General features: G+C 46.2%; 1 protein-coding gene across 1 annotated transcript; it reads left to right on the top strand.

Moving 5' to 3' along the window:
* The first annotated feature begins 3692 nt into the window (after window positions 1-3692).
* LOC311121511 (large ribosomal subunit protein eL29-like) lies at window positions 3693-7962 on the top strand. The gene is made up of 4 exons (XM_084195991.1): window positions 3693-3722; window positions 4042-4101; window positions 4213-4277; window positions 7778-7962. The coding sequence occupies exons 2-4, from the start codon at window positions 4065-4067 to the stop codon at window positions 7886-7888; spliced, it is 213 nt and encodes a 70-aa protein (XP_084052117.1). The 5' UTR covers window positions 3693-3722; window positions 4042-4064; the 3' UTR covers window positions 7889-7962.
* Window positions 7963-16973: the final 9011 nt, after the last annotated feature.

The following is a 16973-nucleotide window of genomic DNA, read 5'->3' as shown; positions in this document are numbered from 1 at the left end:
CTCAGCACCAGGCCTGATGGACTGTGTTTTAGAGGCTGTCCCTCTCTCAGCACCAGGCCTGATGGACTGTGTTTTAGAGGCTGTCCCTCTCTCAGCACCAGGCCTGATGGACTGTGGTTTAGAGGCTGTCCCTCTCTCAGCACCAGGCCTGATGGACTGTGGTTTAGAGGCTGTCCCTCTCTCAGCACCAGGCCTGATGGACTGTGGTTTAGAGGCTGTCCCTCTCTCAGCACCAGGCCTGATGGACTGTGGTTTAGAGGTTGTCCCTCTCTCAGCACCAGGCCTGATGGACTGTGGTTTAGAGGCTGTCCCTCTCTCAGCACCAGGCCTGATGGACTGTGGTTTAGAGGCTGTCCCTCTCTCAGCACCAGGCCTGATGGACTGTGGTTTAGAGGCTGTCCCTCTCTCAGCACCAGGCCTGATGGACTGTGGTTTAGAGGCTGTCCCTCTCTCAGCACCAGGCCTGATGGACTGTGGTTTAGAGGCTGTCCCTCTCTCAGCACCAGGCCTGATGGACTGTGTTTTAGAGGCTGTCCCTCTCTCAGCACCAGGCCTGATGGACTGTGGTTTAGAGGCCGTCCCTCTCTCAGCACCAGGCCTGATGGACTGTGTTTTAGAGGCTGTCCCTCTCTCAGCACCAGGCCTGATGGACTGTGTTTTAGAGGCTGTCCCTCTCTCAGCACCAGGCCTGATGGACTGTGGTTTAGAGGCTGTCCCTCTCTCAGCACCAGGCCTGATGGACTGTGTTTTAGAGGCTGTCCCTCTCTCAGCACCAGGCCTGATGGACTGTGGTTTAGAGGCTGTCCCTCTCTCAGCACCAGGCCTGATGGACTGTGGTTTAGAGGCTGTCCCTCTCTCAGCACCAGGCCTGATGGACTGTGGTTTAGAGGCTGTCCCTCTCTCAGCACCAGGCCTGATGGACTGTGGTTTAGAGGCTGTCCCTCTCTCAGCACCAGGCCTGATGGACTGTGGTTTAGAGGCTGTCCCTCTCTCAGCACCAGGCCTGGTGGACTGTGTTTTAGAGGCTGTCCCTCTCTCAGCACCAGGCCTGATGGACTGTGGTTTAGAGGCTGTCCCTCTCTCAGCACCAGGCCTGATGGACTGTGTTTTAGAGGCTGTCCCTCTCTCAGCACCAGGCCTGATGGACTGTGTTTTAGAGGCTGTCCCTCTCTCAGCACCAGACCTGATGGACTGTGTTTTAGAGGCTGTCCCTCTCTCAGCACCTTGCCTGATGGACTGTGGTTTAAAGGCTGTCCCTCTCTCAGCACCAGGCCTGATGGACTGTGTTTTAGAGGCTGTCCCTCTCTCAGCACCAGACCTGATGGACTGTGTTTTAGAGGCTGTCCCTCTCTCAGCACCTTGCCTGATGGACTGTGGTTTAAAGGCTGTCCCTCTCTCAGCACCAGGCCTGATGGACTGTGGTTTAGAGGCTGTCCCTCTCTCAGCACCAGGCCTGATGGACTGTGGTTTAGAGGCTGTCCCTCTCTCAGCACCAGGCCTAGTGGACTGTGGTTTAGAGGCTGTCCCTCTCTCAGCACCAGGCCTGGTGGACTGTGGTTTAGAGGCTGTCCCTCTCTATATAATAAACATGCTGATAATATAATATAATAAACATGATGTGGCTGTCCATGGTTCTGATTTCTGTGTGCGCGCATGTGTGTGTGCTTTCGTGCAAGTAGTAAAACATGTTGACTCACCCTACTACTAGAGAAACACCAATGCCACCCTCCTCTCTTTCATGTTGCCTAAACGGTCTATGACTCTGTCATACAGTACACACTTTTAGTTTTTGTTGTCCTCGGCTACCTGGCTAAAATGCTGCTCGCTAGCCTAACTTCCATTTATGGGCAACGTTAGCTAGTTAACATTAGCCTTCTACTCCTAGCTACATATTGAACTTCCGTCCTCTCAGGCTAGGGGCACAACAATGTATTAATTAATTATTAGATCAGAATCGCCGTTATTGGCCAGTATGGAGAATTAAGTAAAACCACAAGTCCATCTCCAATTTTTTTACCAATTTTAGCTAGCTGGCTAGCTAGCCACCGGAGGACAACAACACAACAAGATGCAACAATTAAAGTTTTTCTGTCAATGAGGTATGCTCTCAATGGGATTTGATAGGAGTGACACCAAATCCAAACAGGCTTCCCTTGACACTTTTTTGGGTGCCCCTGGACCATTCACACTTGAGCTCGCTCAGTTTAGCTCAACGCTGACTGGCTAATTTGTTATACTTTTTTTTTTGTCAAGGGAGGCCAGATGTTCGCTGGCTTCCCTTGCCTTCAATGCTACGGGCGGCAACAATGTTATACTGGTTTGGACCAGACAGCATCAGATAGATGGCCTACACGTAGAGAGACAGAGGGGGCGCTGTCTCACTCGCTCGGATGCTTTCTTCTATGAGATACATTCAGTCTGAAGCGAATTGAAGGAAAATTATGAAACACAGGAGACACATTTTTTTTTTATGCACGACACTGACATGTTAGTCATTTAGCAGATGCTCTTATGGTTAAATGCCTTGCTCAAGGGAACATCGACAGATGTTTCACCCAATCAGCTCAGGGATTCGAACCAGCAACCATTCAGTTACTGGCCCAACGCTCTAAGCAGCTAGGCTACCTGTCTGTACACCTGGCCGTCACCATCATCATACAACCTTATCATACACACAACTTTACAACGAGTATATTGGAAGACCCTGCACGTCACATTTCGAGGTCAACAGTTAGCAACCTGAGATGCCTGGCTAGCTAGTTAGCAATGCAGGAATATACTAGGTACCCTGTTTAATGTGTTTTTAAACGATTATATTTGAAAACCCCTGCATGTTTTGAGGTCAGGTCTGGCAGATAACGATAATTAATCATTCATAACGTGCTCCCCCTCCTCTCACAGTACTATCCGTACTTTTCCGGTTACATTCGTGGCTGTAGAAAATCCCCTGGATTTACAGCACACTTTCTGGTTGGAAATGTAGTTTATGTAATGTCTCGTAGGCTGCACTAGGGGGAAGTGTTGTTGATGTAATGTCTCGTAGGCTGCACTAGGGGGAAATGTAGTTTATGTAATGTCTCGTAGGCTGCACTAGGGGGAAATGTAGTTTATGTAATGTCTCGTAGGCTGCACTAGGGGGAAGTGTTGTCCTTCCAACGTCTTCTAGCTAGTTTCCGGTCTCCGCTCCGTTTGATTCGATGGTTCATTCAAAGACGGTACAGTATGAAGATAGGCCAAAACTGCTTCTCCAACAGAAATCCCCTGATCACAGCTTGTAAGCGATGTCATGGTTACGTTGCCTAGCTAAGCGCATGCGCAAAAACACGTCATCGGTCTAACGGTCGTCTCGCGCGGTACTGCGCATGTGCAAAAGCCGTCAACTCAAAGGCACTCGTTCCGATATAAAGTTGATTTTTGACGAAAAATGAAAACGTGCCAGTTTGTCACTTTTATAAGGTTGGAGTAATAACATGGTCATCTACTTAAGACATTGGCTCAAATATAGGTTATGGCTTTAGATTTCAAGAAAATTAACAACTAAGGAATAATTTTTCACTTCTCTCATTGACTTCTCAAACCCCAAACCCCGGCCTGGTCTGTTTGGTCTCTTTCGTTCCCGGAAGTCTCTCGATGTTGCGCCTCTGCGTTCAGAAACTCTGTGGTTCATATTTGATCGAGTTTGCGTCATTTCTTCCTCTTCCCGTCGTCTGTATGTGTGGCAGGTAACGAATTTCACTCCAATGTATTATCTGCATCAATCCTCCTATGTTTTAGATTCATATAAAATGTGAACGTGTGCATATAGTGTAAAATATCACCAACAATACAGTCGTATTTAAATCTGTTAACTTTGTTTCCCCTTAGATGATTAACTACGCATAGTTCGGGTTTTCTAGCTGCTAGCTTATCTTGCTAGCAAAACGAACGCTTTCCATGTCGCTTCACCAAACTGAAGTAGTCCACTGTTGTAAACGACAGTGCTTGTGTTACAAACATTCAGCTCCTAAAAGGCGAATAATGTCGTTGTTTGTATCTTTGCAGACGCATCATTGGACAGAACAGAAATGGCAAAGTCAAAGAATCACACCACCCACAACCAGTGTAAGTAGAAATGAATGGATAGCTGTGAAACTATCCAGCTAGTTAGCTAACTAATGATGCAGGAGTACTCTGGACCCTGTTCAAACCAAACGGTTTCCCCTCTGTCCACAGCCCGTAAGGCCCACAGGAATGGGATCAAGAAGCCCAGACCAGACCGGTACGAGTCCATGAAAGGGGTATGTATTGTAGGGTGTCCAATCAGAAATGCATATTTTGACCACTGGGTAAAACAATGTTAATGGAGGAGATAATCCTCTGAGAAAACAAATGGTCCAAACCTCACCTCTTTATCATAACCTGTTCAAAACTCACTGGAGTTCTTACCCTTGTAGAATGGTCAAAGTTAAGGTGACTAAATCAATGAAGGCCAGAGAAGATAAAGTGGTCTAGGTTGGTGCTGTATGCGAATTAAGACCAACTGACAGGCTTACCATTGAATTTGTCATCTTGTTTCTCAATTCCGGACGACAGTATGGAGGCAAAAGTGTTATTGTATTTGCATATTTTAGTGTATGCTGTTCATAGTAATGAGAAGTAATTTTTCAAAGACTTCTCACAAAAACAAGCGTATCTCAGAAATGTCAATGGACCACTAAGCGTACACACGCTTTTTATTTTCAAACCCTTGTACATTTTAATTCAGCTTGTCATGCTAATTTAGTTATTTGCGACCCCGCGGCAACAACTTGGAAGACGACTACCACAACATTATTAAGTCCTCAAGTTTTTTGTGAGAAAGCTGCACTGCTTTGTCGAGCTCGGTGCTTGTTATCGGAAGTATTAGGTTAGAGAAAGACCCCACTGAACAATTCAGAATATGAAGAATCATATTCGTCTTGGTAAATGTATTTTGTAACATCACCAAAGCACGTGTCCACTCGCTCTGGACACCCTATGTAATCATCTGCTGCTGGCTGATCAATCAATGTGATTTTATTTGCTATTTGTTGCCTTGCCTCAATAATATAAAAATCGAGATCAAGGGGCTGTAATTCCGACGTGGACCATCCTGTGAGGTTGCTCTCGCATGGCTCTGTCCTCGTGGCATATGGGAGCGTAGCACTTCGGTGCTGTGACGTACAGTCCCGTTCCACGGCGTCGGAGAGCAAGCTTTGTCCCCGGCCCTCGGGCTGGTGAGGACGGCGTTCTGTATATTCCTACATCTTCCCAGAGCCCTTCGGGTCATGACTGGGGGGCTAAACCATGCACTGCACAATTTCCACTTGGACGAGCTACTCTCCTGTCTTCCTGCTTCTAATAATACTTAGGATTATATATATATACAGTGAGGGGAAAAAAAGTATTTGATCCCCTGCTGATTTTGTACGTTTGCCCACTGACAAAGACATGATCAGTCTATCATTTTAATGGTAGGTTTATTTTAACAGTGAGAGACAGAATAACAAAACAAAAATCCAGAATAACGCATGTCAAAAATGTTATGAATTGATTTGCATTTTAATGAGGGAAATAAGTATTTGACCCCTCTGCAAAACATGACTTAGTACTTGGTGGCAAAACCCTTGTTGGCAATCACAGAGGTCAGACGTTTCTTGTAGTTGGCCACCAGGTTTGCACACATCTCAGGAGGGATTTTGTTCCACTCCTCTTTGCAGATCTTCTCCAAGTCATTAAGGTTTCGAGGCTGACGTTTGGCAACTCGAACCTTCAGCTCCCTCCACAGATTGTCTATGGGATTAAGGTCTGGAGACTGGCTAGGCCACTCCAGGACCTAAATGTGCTTATTCTTGAGCCACTCCTTTGTTGCCTTGGCCGTGTGTTTTGGGTCATTGTCATGCTGGAATACCCATCCACGACCCATTTTCAATGCCCTGGCTGAGGGAAGGAGGTTCTCACCCAAGATTTGACGGTACATGGCCCCGTCCATCGTCCCTTTGATGCGGTGAAGTTGTCCTGTCCCCTTAGCAGAAAAACACCCCCAAAGCATAATGTTTCCACCTCCATGTTTGACGGTGGGGATGGTGTTCTTGGGGTCATAGGCACCATTCCTCCTCCTCCAAACACGGCGAGTTGAGTTGATGCCAAAGAGCTCGATTTTGGTCTCATCTGACCACAACACTTTCACCCAGTTCTCCTCTGAATCATTCAGATGTTCATTGGCAAACTTCAGACGGCCCTGTATATGTGCTTTCTTGAGCAGGGGGACCTTGCGGGCGCTGCAGGATTTCAGTCCTTCACGGCGTAGTGTGTTACCAATTGTTTTCTTGGTGACTATGGTCCCAGCTGCCTTGAGATCATTGACAAGATCCTCCCGTGTAGTTCTGGGCTGATTCCTCACCGTTATCATGATCATTGCAACTCCACGAGGTGAGATCTTGCATGGAGCCCCAGGCCGAGGGAGATTGACAGTTATTTTGTGTTTCTTCCATTTGCGAATAATCGCACCAACTGTTGTCACCTTCTCACCAAGCTGCTTGGTGATGGTCTTGTAGCCCATTCCAGCCTTGTGTAGGTCTAGAATCTTGTCCCTGACATCCTTGGAGAGCTCTTTGGTCTTGGCCATGGTGGAGAGTTTGGAATCTGATTGATTGATTGCTTCTGTGGACAGGTGTCTTTTATACAGGTAACAAGCTGAGATTAGGAGCACTCCCTTTAAGAGTGTGCTCCTAATCTCAGCTCGTTACCTGTATAAAAGACACCTGGGAGCCAGAAATCTTTCTGATTGAGAGGGGGTCAAATACTTATTTCCCTAATTAAAATGCAAATCAATTTATAACATTTTTGACATGCGTTTTTCTGGATTTTGTTGTTGTTATTCTATTCACCACCAGCAGACGTAATTTCATCCATTCATTTAAAAAACATTTTAGACAGAATAAAAACACCACAGGTTAGCTGAATTTCAGACTAAGGAGCATTAATTGCCTACTACCATACATAACCACCCCCTAACGAGTCGTAACCACCCCCTAACGAGTCGTAACCACCCCCTAACGAGTCGTAACCAGAAGTCATTTGACTCCAACTACATTAACATCTACCAGATGCAGGACAATTAAGTCTAGTCTCCTATAGGCTACGTGAATTAGTTTGAGGCAGTCTGACCAATCAAACTAAAAACAAACGCATCGTGCAACAATTTCAAAAGTTACACTTCATATAAGGGAATCAGTCAATAGAAATAAATAAATTAGGCCCTAATTTATGTATTTCACATGACTGGGAATAGAGATATCCATCGGTTGGTCACAGCTACCTTAAAGTAGGGGTGTGGATCAGAAAACCAGTCAGTATCTGGTGTGACCACTATTTGCCTCATGCAGCGTGACACATCTCCTTCGCATAGAGTTGATCAGGCTGTTGATTGTGGCCTGTGGAATGTTGTCCCACTCCTCTTCAATGGCTGTGCGAAGTTGCTGGATATTGGCGGGAACTGGAACACGCTGTCGTACACGTCGATCCAGAGCATCCCAAACATACTCAATGGGTGACATGTCTGGTGAGTATGCAGGCCATGGAAGAAATGGGACATGTCCACAGAAGCAATCAATCTGCTGGTGGTGTGGGCAAGATGTTTAGTGAAGGAGGATTGGGGGCACAGGATGTACCAATCCTTACATCCTGTTTTCTCTTGCCGTCTCTTCAGATGTATACCTTTTTTATTGAACTTTCAGTTTGGTTCCGCAACTTACTGCCTCCTTGCTCTCTCTCCCAGGTCGATCCGAAGTTCATGAAGAACATGCGTTTCGCCAAGAAGCACAACAAGAAGGGTCAGAAGACGGCCAACGCAGCAGCCAAGAAGATCGCTGAGGCAGCTGCCCCTTAGACTGGGTGGCAGATCACTGCATTTCCACCTTCCATTGACTTTGTTACCATCACAATAAAGTTTTTTTTAGATTATCTGCTACTTTTGTATACTTTATAGCCAAAAGTTCTGAAACGTGCCTAAAAGTTGTCCCCCAAAAATTGCCTTCCATATCTCGTGCAGATATGTGCACCAAGTCATTGCTCTCCATCTCCGCTGTGTCCACTGAGCCGTTGGGCTCATCCTGCAATGTCATTGGATAAGGGGGGGGGGGGGTCTTTCAAACTAGGGGTTTTGTGGCTAATTGAGGTAAGACAGTAATTCTGCATGTAGGAGCTAAACATCCTGCCCAAAGCGCCAGGTTTACTAAATACTTTGTTAGTTGCCAAAGTACCGGAGCATGTCTTTAAAAAATGATTTTACTTGTAGAATTAATGTTTGATCTGGTTCACGTTAGATTCCCTAACATGGTCACAAGACCATGTTGACCAATCCCAAAGGGTGCACTGCATATTATAGTTTTTGCCCTAGCACCAGCACACCTGATCCAACTCATTAATCCCAGCCTAAAACAGCAAGCAATGCAGTAGAAGTACGGTGGCTTGGAAAAACTCCCTAGAAAGGCAGAAACCTAGAGAGGAACCAGGCTCTGAGGGGTGGCCAGTCCCCTTCTGGCTGTGCCGGGTGGAGATTATAACAGTACATGGCCATTAACGCCAGATTGTTCTTCAAAGATGACCAGCTGGGTCAAATAATAATCACAGTGGTTGTAAAGGTTGCAACAGGTCAGTACATCAGGAGTAAATGTCAGTTGGCTTTTCATAGCTGAGAATTCAGAGGTCGAGACAGCAGGTGCGGGAGTAAGAGAGAGGGACAAGGTAGCAGGTCAGGGTTCCATAACCGCAGGCAGAAGAGTTTAAACTGGAGCAGCAGCACGACCAGGTGGACTGGGGACAGCCAGGAGTCATCAGGCCAGGTAGTCCTGAGGCATGGTCCTAGGGCTCAGGTCCTCTGGGAGGGGAGGGAGAGAGGGAGAATTAGAGGGAGCATACTTAAATTCACACAGGACACCAGATAAGACAGGAGAATAACACCAGATATAACAAACTGACCCTAACCCCCCGGCAAATAGACTATTGCATTATAGATACTGGAGGCTGAGACGGGGGGGGGGGGGTCGGGGTTACACTGGCCCCGTCCGACGATACCCCCTGGACAGGGCCAACCAGGCAGGATATAACCCCACCCACTTTGCCAAAGCACAGCCCCCACACCACCAGAGGGATATCAACAGACCACCAACCTACTACCCTGAGACAAGGCTGAGTATAGCCCAGGAAGATCTCCTCCACCACACGAGCCTGAGGGGACGTTACTAGGCCCTAGCCTGGATTATGACAGGGTTAGGAGTGGGTTACTAGGCCCTAGTCTGGATTATGACAGGGTTAGGAGGCGGTTACTAGGCCCTAGCCTGGATTATGACAGGGTTAGGAGGCGGTTACTGGTCCCTAGCCTGGATTATGGCAGGGTTAGGAGTGGGTTACTAGGCCCTAGTCTGGATTATGACAGGGTTAGGAGGCGGTTACTAGGCCCTAGCCTGGATTATGACAGGGTTAGGAGTGGATTACTAGGCCCTAGTCTGGATTATGACAGGGTTAGGAGGCGGTTACTAGGCCCTAGCCTGGATTATGACAGGGTTAGGAGTGGATTACTAGGCCCTAGCCTGGATTATGACAGGGTTAGGAGTGGGTTACTAGGCCCTAGCCTGGATTATGACAGGGTTAGGAGGCGTTTACTAGGCCCTAGCTTGGATTATGACAGGGTTAGGTGGCGGTTACTAGGCCCTAGCCTGGATTATGACAGGGTTAGGAGGTGGTTACTAGGCCCTAGCCTGGATTATGACAGGGTTAGGAGGCGGTTACTGGTCCCTAGCCTGGATTATGGCAGGGTTAGGAGTGGGTTAGTAGGCCCTAGCCTGGATTATGACAGGGTTAGGAGGCGTTTACTAGGCCCTAGCCTGGATTATGACAGGGTTAGGAGTGGGTTACTAGGCCCTAGTCTGGATTATGACAGGGTTAGGAGGCGGTTACTAGGCCCTAGCCTGGATTATGACAGGGTTAGGAGTGGATTACTAGGCCCTAGCCTGGATTATGACAGGGTTAGGAGTGGGTTACTAGGCCCTAGCCTGGATTATGACAGGGTTAGGAGGCGTTTACTAGGCCCTAGCTTGGATTATGACAGGGTTAGGTGGCGTTTACTAGGCCCTAGCCTGGATTATGACAGGGTTAGGAGTGGGTTAGTAGGCCCTAGCCTGGATTATGACAGGGTTAGGAGGCGTTTACTAGGCCCTAGCCTGGATTATGACAGGGTTAGGAGTGGGTTACTAGGCCCTAGCCTGGATTATGACAGGGTTAGGAGTGGATTACTAGGCCCTAGCCTGGATTATGACAGGGTTAGGAGTGGGTTAGTAGGCCCTAGCCTGGATTATGACAGGGTTAGGAGTGGGTTACTAGGCCCTAGCCTGGATTATGACAGGGTTAGGAGGCGTTTACTAGGCCCTAGCCTGGATTATGACAGGGTTAGGAGGCGTTTACTAGGCCCTAGCCTGGATTATGACAGGGTTAGGAGGCGGTTACTAGGCCCTAGCCTGGATTATGACAGGGTTAGGAGTGGGTTACTAGGCCCTAGCCTGGATTATGACAGGGTTAGGAGGCGGTTACTAGGCCCTAGCCTGGATTATGACAGGGTTAGGAGTGGGTTACTAGGCCCTAGCCTGGATTATGACAGGGTTAGGAGGCGGTTACTAGGCCCTAGCCTGGATTATGACAGGGTTAGGAGTGGGTTACTAGGCCCTAGCCTGGATTATGACAGGGTTAGGAGGCGGTTACTAGGCCCTAGCCTGGATTATGACATGGTTAGGAGTGGGTTAGTAGGCCCTAGCCTGGATTATGACAGGGTTAGGAGGCGGTTACTAGGCCCTTTCTTGGATTATGACAGGGTTAGGAGTGGGTTACTAGGCCCTAGCATGGATTATGACAGGGTTAGGAGTGGGTTACTGGTCCCTAGCCTGGATTATGACAGGGTTAGGAGGCGGTTACTAGGCCCTAGCCTGGATTATGACAGGGTTAGGAGGCGGTTACTAGGCCCTAGCTTGGATTATGACAGGGTTAGGAGGCGGTTACTAGGCCCTAGCCTGGATTATGACAGGGTTAGGAGGCGGTTACTAGGCCCTAGCTTGGATTATGACAGGGTTAGGAGGCGGTTACTAGGCCCTAGCCTGGATTATGACAGGGTTAGGAGGCGGTTACTAGGCCCTAGCTTGGATTATGACAGGGTTAGGAGGCGGTTACTAGGCCCTAGCCTGGATTATGACAGGGTTAGGAGTGGGTTACTGGTCCCTAGCCTGGATTATGACAGGGTTAGGAGGCGGTTACTAGTTTCAAATCAAATTTGATCAGACACTAGCTTGTTCCCCTGGTACAGTAACGTTTCAAATCAAATTTGGATGGTTCTAAGGATACACATTGCTTGTTATTTACAGTGCAAGTATTCAGACCACTTGACTTTTTCCATATTTTGTTACGTTACTGCCTTATTCTAAAATGGATTACATTGTTTTTTCCCCCTCATCAATCTACACCCAATACCCCATAATGACAAAGTGAAAACAGGTTTTTAGAAATGTTTGCAAATGTATTAAAAATAAGTAATGGAAATATAACATTTACATAAGTATTCAGACCCTTTACTCAGTACTTTGTTGAAGCACCTTTGGCAGCGATTACAGCCTCGAGTCTTCTTGGGTATGACGCTACAAGCTTGGCACACCTGTATTTGGGGAGTTTCTCCCATTCTTCTCTGCAGATCCTCTCAAGCTCTGTCAGGTTGGATGGGGAGCGTTGCTGCACAGCTATTTTCAGGTCTCTCCAGAGATGTTTGATCGGGTTCAAGTCCGGGCTCTGGCTGGGCCACTCAAGGACATTCAGAGACTTCGCCCAAAGCCACTGCTGCGTTGTCTTGGCTGTGTACTTAGGGTCGTTGTCCTGTTGGAAGGTGAACCTTTGCCCCAGTCTGAGGTCCTGAGCGCTCTGGAGCAGGTTTTCATCAAGGATCTCTCTGTACTTTGCTCCATTTGTCTCCCAGTCCCTGCCGCTGAAAGACATCCCCACAGCATGATCTTGCCACCGCCATGCTTCACCGTAGGGATGGTGCCAGGTTTCCTCCAGACGTGACACCCGGGATTCAGGCCAAAGAGTTCAATCTTGGTTTCATCAGACCAGAGAATCTTGTTTCTCATGGTCTGAGAATCCTTTACGTGCCTTTTGGCAAACTCCAAGTGGGCTGTCATGTGTCTTTTACTGAGGAGTGGCTTCCGTCTGGCCACTCTACCATAAAGGCCTGATTGGTGGAGTGCTGCAGAGATGGTTGTCCTTCTGGAAGGTTCTCCCATCTCCACAGAGGAACTCTAGAGCTCTGTCAGAGTGACTATCAGGTTCTTAGTCAACTCCCTGACCAAGGCCCTTCTCCCCCGATTGCTCAGTTTGGCCGGGCGGCCAGCTCTAGGAATAGTCTTGGTGGTTCCAAACTTCTTCCATTTAAGAATGATGGAGGCCACTGTGTTCTTGGGAACCTTCAATGCTGCAGACATTTTTTAGTACCCTTCCCCAGATCTGTGCCTCGACACAATCCTGTCTCGGAGCTCTACGGACAATTCCTTCGACCTCATGGCTTGGTTTTTGCTCTGATATACACTGTCAACTGTGGAACCTTATATAGACAGTTGTGCCTTTCCAAATCATGTCCAATCAATTGAATTGACCACAGGTGGACTCCAATCAAGTTGTAGAAACATCTCAAGGATGATAAATGGAAACAGGATGCACCTGAGCTCATAGCAAAGGGTCTGAATACTTATGTAAATAAGGTATTTCTGTTTTTAATTTTTTATAAATTTGCAAATAAAAAAAATAATAAAAAACTGTTTTCTCTTTGTCATTATGGTGTATTGTGTGTAGATTGATGAGGATTATTTAAAAAAAAATCCATTTTAGAATAAGGCTGTAGCGTAACAAAATGTGGAAAAAGTCAAGGGGTCTGAATACTTTCCGAATGCACTGTAAATGTACTGTATGACAAAGGAAAAAAATGACAGACACAACTTCAATACTAGGCAAACGAGCTAGTGTCAAATCAAATTTGGATTGATGATGCATTGTGTTACAAAGGTCTGGCCTTTTAGGATTATGGGTGTTTTACTGCAGATTCAGAAATAAACCATTTGTGCGTCCCAAATGCCACCCTATTCCCTACATAGTGTAATGTGGACCAGGGCCCATAGGGTAGTGCACTATGTAGCTCAGCTGGTAGAGCACGGCGCTTGTAAATGCCAGGGTAGTGGGTTCGATCCCCGGGACCACCCATACGTAAATATGTATGCACACGACTGTCAGTCGCTTTGGATGTAAGCGTCTGCTAAATGGCATATTATATATGGATTAGGGAGCCATTTGGGATGCACCCAATGACTAGTTACCAATCATTCCTAACTGGGTACGAAATGATCCCATAGACTAGTGATAATCTAGAATAATCCACACGGTGCCTATATTATAGCTACAGTTCCTTCAGAAAGTATTCATACCCCTTAACCTATTCCACATTTTGTTGTTTTACAGCCTGAATTCAACATTTATTAAATAGATTTATTTTCACATCCATCTACACACAATACCCCATAATGACAAAGTGAAAACATGTTATTAGACATTTTTGCAAATTGATTGAAAATGAAATACAGAAATATCTCATTTACATAAGTATTCACACCCCTGAGTAATAATATAATAAGATGCCATTTAGCAGACGCTTTTATCCAAAGCGACTTACAGTCATGCGTGCATACATTTTTTTGTGTATGGGTGGTCCCGGGGATCGAACCCACTACCCTGGCGTTACAAGCGCCGTGCTCTACCAGCTGAGCTACAGAGGACCACGTAAATACATGTTATAAATGTTATAATCACCTATGGCAGCGATTACAGCTGTGAGTCTTTCTGAGTAGGTCTGAGCTTTCCATACCTGGGGCCTCATTTATCAACCGTCCGTAGGCACAAATGTGCATAAGCCATGTGTGGGATCATTTCCACGCAAAGTGTGAGATTTATCAATATGAACGTTAGCTTGAGAGCGTGTGTAAATGACCTTGCCATGACCTTGCGTAGTGCCAAGTGGTGGAAAGGGGAACTAACTGCTTGTCAAGCATGGGGAAAATAGATGTTGAAATTGTGAGAGTAATAATGAAATAATTGTTCTATTTAATTGTATTTCCATTGTGAATTCATGCAACATATCTTGACAGGCTATATATAACTTAACCACATCGGTACATTAGTTATGATCAGTGGTGACCCATCATGCTATTGTGAAGTGGAAACGTCTAGGAGCAACAACGGCTCAGAGCGAAGTGGTAGGCCACACAAGCTCACAGAACGGGACGTAAAAATCGTCTGTCCTCAGTTGCAATACTCACTACCGAGTTCCAAACTGGCTCTGGAAGCAACGTCAGCACAATAACTGTTTGTCGGGAGCTTCATGAAATGGGTTTCCATGGCCGAGCAGCCGCTCCCCCACTACGGGTACATCAAAGACATCGTGACCCGCTTCGCCCACCAGAGCGGCTTCCACGTGGACCGCAGGTTCGGCTGGGACGGTCACGGACTGCCTGTGGTAAGAATAACTATTTATTTTGTATTGTATTTATCTCTTTAGCCCTGTACTGTTCTTGAGTAGATTGAGGTTTTCAGTCAGTTCTGCACATTGCAACAAAACATCTGTCACTCTCTAGATAGTGAGTCCAAAGATGTTTCTGCAGTTTGTTAAAACCACTGAAATATTTCCTTTCCTACTGTTGCTTCTGCTTGGCTCCATGCACCTGCTGTGTTCTGTTGGGTTCTGTTGGGTTCTGTTGGGTTCTGTTGGGTTCTGCTGTGTTCTGCTGTGTTCTGTTGGGTTCTGCTGTGTTCTGTTGGGTTCTGTTGGGTTCTGTTGGGTTCTGTTGGGTTCTGCTGTGTTCTGCTGTGTTCTGTTGGGTTCTGCTGTGTTCTGTTGGGTTCTGTTGGGTTCTGCTGTGTTCTGTTGGGTTCTGCTGTGTTCTGCTGTGTTCTGTTGGGTTCTGTTGGGTGGCCCACTACTTTGCTATACAGGCGGTAAAGAGATCAATGGAACGCAGACCGTGGGGGAAAGAACAAGCACGCTGTCGTTGGTGCACATAAAAAAAAAGATCTTACAAAGTGGATATTCGCTAAATCCGTCATGATTTTTGAATTCTAACATGCCCACAATGTGGTTACTAAAATCAGATTATATTTAGTTTTCTGCTGCATAGTTTTTTAGAAATGATCATTTTCGGGGTTCGAAAAAATGTCTAACTCCTGTCCGCATAAACTGGTAGCGAAGCTAGCATATAGAAATCGGTTATGGTATTTGAAGCCGTTTTTAATTGTAATGCAGTTGATTGGTGATGATGACATGAACATGTGTTGGGGTTGACATCCATTCAAGCATTATACTCAGATGTTTACCTCAACATAGTGTGAAATACACATATAAACAACAGGCTAAATAGAGGGTAATTAGCTGGGGCCAATGGGGAGAGTGAGTGGCGTTGCCGTGGCATTTCCATTGTTTTGGTCGAGTTGGATTGATCTCTTTACCGCGTCTGTACGTACATGTCATAATATTAAACTGAGACTTGATGAATGACCTCAGGGCCATCTTCAGTAGGCAAATGTTGTAGAAGGTTTCAGATAGAAATGCCATGAATAGACCTGACATATTTCCTCCTTATTCTACATGCCAGAGAGGCATGTTTGTTCACAGTGTTCCACAACCTTGTGCCCTGCTGAATGCACCCCTGCTCTGATGCTTTGGATTCTGTGTTTCTCTCTGTGTGTTTCTCTCTGTGTGTTTTTTTCTCTCTGTGTGTTTTTCTCTCTCTGTGTGTTTCTCTCTGTGTGTTTCTCTCTGTGTGTTTCTCTGTGTGTTTCTCTCTGTGTGTTTCTCTCTGTGTGTTTTTCTCTCTCTGTGTGTGTTTCTCTCTGTGTGTTTCTCTCTGTGTGTTTCTCTCTGTGTGTTTCTCTGTGTGTTTCTCTCTGTGTGTTTTTCTCTCTCTGTGTGTTTCTCTCTGTGTGTTTCTCTCTGTGTGTTTTTCTCTCTCTGTGTGTTTCTCTCTGTGTGTTTCTCTCTGTGTGTTTCTCTGTGTGTGTTTCTCTCTGTGTGTTTCTCTCTGTGTGTTTCTCTCTGAGTGTTTCTCTCTGTGTGTTTCTCTCTGTGTTTCTCTCTGTGTGTTTCTCTCTGTGTGTTTCTCTGTGTGTTTCTCTCTGTGTGTTTTCTCTCTCTGTGTGTTTCTCTCTGTGTGTTTCTCTCTGTGTGTTTCTCTCTGTGTGTTTTTCTCTCTCTGTGTGTTTCTCTCTGTGTGTTTCTCTCTGTGTGTGTTTCTCTGTGTGTTTCTCTCTGTGTGTTTCTCTCTGTGTGTTTCTCTCTGTGTGTTTCTCTCTGTTTCTCTCTGTGTGTTTCTTTCTGTGTGTTTCTCTCTGTGTGTTTCTCTCTGTGTGTTTCTCTCTGTGTGTTTCTCTCTGTGTGTTTCTCTCTGTGTGTTTCTCTCTGTGTGTGTTTCTCTCTGTGTGTTTCTCTCTGTGTGTTTCTCTGTGTGTGTTTCTCTCTGTGTGTTTCTCTCTGTGTGTTTCTCTGTGTGTGTTTCTCTCTGTGTGTTTCTCTCTGTGTGTTTCTCTCTGTGTGTTTCTCTCTCTGTGTGTTTCTCTGTGTGTGTTTCTCTGTGTGTGTTTCTCTGTGTGTGTTTCTCTGTGTGTGTTTCTCTCTGTGTGTTTCTCTCTCTGTGTGTTTCTCTGTGTGTGTTTCTCTGTGTGTGTTTCTCTCTCTGTGTTTTTCTCTCTGTGTGTTTCTCTGTGTGTTTCTCTCTGTGTGTTTCTCTCTGTGTGTTTCTCTCTGTGTGTTTCTCTCTGTGTGTTTCTCTCTGTGTGTTTCTCTCTCTGTGTGTTTCTCTGTGTGTGTTTCTCTGTGTGTGTTTCTCTCTGTGTGTTTCTCTCTG

This window comes from Coregonus lavaretus (genome assembly GCF_964263955.1).
Source record: "Coregonus lavaretus genome assembly, contig: HAP1_SCAFFOLD_949, whole genome shotgun sequence".
Lineage (NCBI taxonomy): Eukaryota > Metazoa > Chordata > Actinopteri > Salmoniformes > Salmonidae > Coregonus > Coregonus lavaretus.
The sequence above is the reverse complement of the archived record's forward strand: the minus strand, read 5'-3'. Positions and strand labels throughout refer to the sequence as shown.

What these genes read in the sequence shown, in the direction of transcription:
- LOC311121511 (XM_084195991.1), top strand. Translation starts at nt 4,065, where the DNA reads ATGGCAAAGTCAAAGAATCACACCACCCACAACCAGT. An exon ending in TCACACCACCCACAACCAGT is followed by an intron (nt 4,102 to 4,212) that starts GTAAGTAGAAAT and finishes CTCTGTCCACAG; the next exon opens with CCCGTAAGGCCCACAGGAAT. An exon ending in GGTACGAGTCCATGAAAGGG is followed by an intron (nt 4,278 to 7,777) that starts GTATGTATTGTA and finishes TCTCTCTCCCAG; the next exon opens with GTCGATCCGAAGTTCATGAA.